Source organism: Cupressus sempervirens, chromosome 3, assembly GCF_028749045.1.
Source record: "Cupressus sempervirens isolate cs-2001-9-10 chromosome 3, ASM2874904v1, whole genome shotgun sequence".
Lineage (NCBI taxonomy): Eukaryota > Viridiplantae > Streptophyta > Pinopsida > Cupressales > Cupressaceae > Cupressus > Cupressus sempervirens.
In genome coordinates, this window is record NC_143120.1 from 187,696,444 (window position 1) to 187,700,580 (window position 4,137).

The 4,137-nt window shown below is 38.5% G+C and overlaps 1 protein-coding gene across 1 annotated transcript; it reads left to right on the top strand.

The window, feature by feature from the left end:
• Positions 1 to 2,042: 2,042 nt before the first annotated feature.
• On the top strand, positions 2,043 to 2,872 carry LOC149565431 (putative LRR receptor-like serine/threonine-protein kinase At3g47570). Its single transcript, XM_089816321.1, has 3 exons — positions 2,043 to 2,235; positions 2,346 to 2,568; positions 2,656 to 2,872. The coding sequence occupies exons 1-3, from the start codon at positions 2,043 to 2,045 to the stop codon at positions 2,870 to 2,872; spliced, it is 633 nt and encodes a 210-aa protein (XP_089672447.1).
• Positions 2,873 to 4,137: the final 1,265 nt, after the last annotated feature.

A 4,137-nucleotide genomic window follows, 5' to 3' on the forward strand; every position in this document is an offset into this window, starting at 1 on the left:
GCCTCCTGCATGTAGACCTAGTGGCCATGGTGGTACCCATAGTGTTAACCATGGAAATGAACATCGTGAGGAGGGATGATAGGAAGGAGAGGGAGAACAGGGTAATGCTAATCAAATTGCCATGGGAGCATTGATGCCAGTGCTTCGAGAAATTCTTGCTTGGCTGGGTACTCATGTTGAGGAGTGCCAACAAGATCATGATAAGGAACAGGGATCTCGTCATGGAGATTCTCATCATTCAGCGCATAGAGAGGGGGAACGTGAACGTTCACGTTCACGTACTCCACCAGGTGGAAGAGGGCACCATCGAAGTGGTAGGGACCACAACATTGGATATCATGAAGTCCCTCCAACAATCCAAAATGCCATTGTATGATGGGAAGGGAAGTGGCCTCAAGGATGTGACTTGGTTGTTGGACATGGAGTGGTGCTTCACCATGTATACATATTCAACCAACATGAGAGCCCATTGTGCATCCATTTAGTGGAATATTGAGAGTCAAAAGATTTAGGTTAGTGTTGCAGATCTCACCTAGGAGATCTTTGAGGAGAGGTTTTGAGAGAGATTCTTATCTCCTCAGTTCAGAGAGGCTCGTGTTGATGAGTTCCATGCAATCCGGCAAGGTAACATGACTGTGGATCAGTACAAAATCTGATTCTTTGAGCTTAGGCAGTATTCATGCTATAACAATGATTATTTACACTTCAGCTCATCATTACATCTAAGGCCTTATGGATGCCCTCACTAGGGAAGTTCGTATGCATCAGCCTAGGACTCTTGTTCTCGTTGTAGAGAAGGCACGAATTGCAGAGGAAAATCTGGCTAGAGGTTTCAGTAGCAGATCTGGTTCTCAGAACCAAAGTGCAAGGAATTTAGGGCAAGATGCATAGTATTCTCAGTCCTCAGGGAAGGCCCAGACTCAGTCAACACCCTCTCAGGGTGGTCTTCAACAGCTGAAGAAACTTAATTGGGCAATGTTTCCGATGGAGAAGATTGACCTCTCATACAACAAACTCACAGGACATATCCCTTTGGAGATCTCAGGCTTCCATTCATTGGCATTTTATCTCAATTTTTCATATAACTCGTTGACGGGAAGATTGCCTTCCCTGGGAGGAATGCAGCAAGTTCTAGCCATTGATTTCTCATCCAATAAACTGTCAGGACCTAGCCCTCCCGATATCGGCAGTTGCTCAGGATTGCAATATCTGAGCCTTGCCAAAAACAACTTGGAGGGAATGTTGCCAATATCAATAGGTCAGCTGAAAAGCCTTGAAAGCATTGACTTGTCTTTCAATGAGTTATATGGGCCAGTGCCACCTTCTATTGCAAATCTCACCATGCTTCGTCATTTAAATTTCTCATACAACAGCTTGAATGGATCAGTTCCAAGTGAAGGAGCTTTCAAAAACCTAAGTGCAACATCATTTTTGGCAAATCTAGGATTATGTGCAGCCTCGGGCTGGTTGAATTTACCAAATTTCACTAACTCAAATCATGATGCGTTGAAGAGAAACATTTTCTTGGGTGCTTCAATTAGCACTGTCTTCACGTTGTGTTGCATTTTCGGGACAATTTACATTTTCTACAGAAGAGTTAAAGGGATACCAACAATAAGTAGTTTGCCGGGGCAGGGTTTAATGCAAATTTCTAGCCAGGAACTTCACAGAGCAACGCAAGGATTTAGCGCTACTAATTTACTAGGCAATGGTCGATTCGGGTCAGTTTATAAAGGGCTCTTGCCTGATAACAAGTTGGTGGCTATAAAATTATTCGACCAGGACCCTCAAAATTGGTTCAAGCATTTTGTCAGGGAATACAGAGTACTGAGAAAAATCAAACACCGCAATCTTGTGAAAGTCCTGTCCTCGTCCTCTGCTGGAGATTTGAGGGCCTGGTACTGGAATTTATGTCACAGGGGAGCCTCGAACAACACCTCCACATGAATGAAGATGGAACTTGCAGCATGAGTTTGAAGATGAGAGTGAATATTGCATTTGATGTGGCACGCGGGATGGCTTATTTCTTTCCTTAGTGTGTGATGTTTAAAGGTGGACACCACGATTGTTCTCGACCTGTTGTTCACTGCGACTTGAAGCCCTCAAATGTGTTGCTGGACGAAAACATGACAGCCCATGTGACTGATTTTGGAATTTCTCGTCTATTGATATCCCCTGTTTCAGCAAATAGCAGCACATCCAGACTGAAGGGAACAGCAGGCTACTTTGCTCCAGGTAAAAACCCAAGCTCTACATTTTTTCCAATCTTAGTGTTTGTCACAGCTTTGTCTTACCTCCATTTATTAGTTTTCTCAACAATAAAATCACCTTTTTAATATTGCAAGAATATGGATTGGGAGGAGAAGTGAGTAGAAAGGGAGATGTTTACAGCTTTGGGATACTCATGCTTGAAATGGTGACTAGAAGGAGACCTACTGATGAGATGTTATACGGAGACTACACTTTGCCAAGACGGGTGAGAAGAGCATTCCCAGAGGCAGTGGAGGGACTGGTGGATAGAGACCTGCTGACGATATGTCTTGTGGAGACAACACTTTGCCGAGATGGGTGAGAAGAGCATTCCCAGAGGCAGCGGAGGGAGTGGTAGACAACAGAAATCATTGGTGAAGAATTGGAATCCTCTGGACACGGCAGTTGTCTGCTTAGTTTAATTGGATTGGGAGTGCAATGCACAAGAGAAAATCCAGCGGACAGACCAACCATGAGAGAGGTGAAGCGTATCCTGGAGAAGATGGTGTACGGCTGGGCATACGGCAACTTAAATGAGTATTCATCTGTGCAGAATCTGTTAAGCGTAGAGAACAGGGAGAGCCATTCAAATGACAGCGCAGATGAAAGTGTGAGCAGTTAAGCATATTGAGTTTCTTTTATATATGGAACACTGCATTTAAAACTACAAGTCCAGTAAAAACATATGAAAGTGAGAGCAGCTAAGTATAGTTATACGTAGGTAATAGTTATAAGATCATGTTGTTTTGGTTGCTTAAATCATCTGAGTAGAAACAATGATACGCATACCCATGAAACTCTGCATTCAAATTTTGTAGGGTAAATCATAATGATTTTTTTAAAAGATATTTATAAATTACAGTGTGTTTATATATCTTGTTTTCCTATTTCTGAATCACACTATGTTTATATATTATTTTTCCGATCATCAAATCATGAATTCTTAGCAGATTCGTTAACGAATTTTTTTTTTTTAAATTACTGTATAACTTCAGAAAAGTTTTCACAGCCATATCCCAAGAATCTATAATCTTAAACAAAAAAATTTAAAAATCTCGTTGTAGTGTTCAATTTATGTTTGTTGTGGACTTATCAGCTAATGAACGCTAAAGCATTTTCTTTAGTCAAGAGCAAACTTTATAAAGGGGTTTACTTCCAAAGAAAGATCTGGAGAAAAACTCTTGAATTTTTTCGTGAAGTGTTCGACCGGGCAGCTTCTTGGTTTTTTTTGGGAAAAATAATAAATCTATATTATTATTCATAAATGTCAGTTTATTAATTCTAACTAAATATTAAAATTATATAATTATAATAATATTTAAAAATCTAAATTTATTTTATAATTTTATTTTTCTTTGTTTTAATGAGGATAAATACATCTTAATCATAATATTGTCGATGTCTCTTAAATTTTATTTTATTTATGTTTTAAAATTTTGATAACAAAATTACACAATTTAACAATCATCCTATTATTATTATTATTAATTTATTAAATTCTGTTAAATTTTTGAGATTCAATTTTAATAATATTAAAATTGATTTCTTTGATCAATATTTGTTTATTTAAATGAATGTTGGATATAAATTTTAAGAATTTATTTAAGTTATTAAAGCTTCTTTAATTCTTTCATTTATAAATAAATTGCAGTTTCTCATATTTTGGCAAAAAGCTATAAGGTGTAAGGTGTGGGCAACGTCTATACAACCACGAAAATGCACTTCCATACGAAGGAAAGGACTTAGTTAATTTTTTTAAAAGTTTGAAAAAGTAATGTAAAAGAAGTGCATTTTTGTGGCTGTATAGCCACGGGCTAAGGTGTGTATGCGCGGGTTACTTTAAAGTCTACGAGCAAGTGGACAAACCCAAATGTTTATATGATCAAA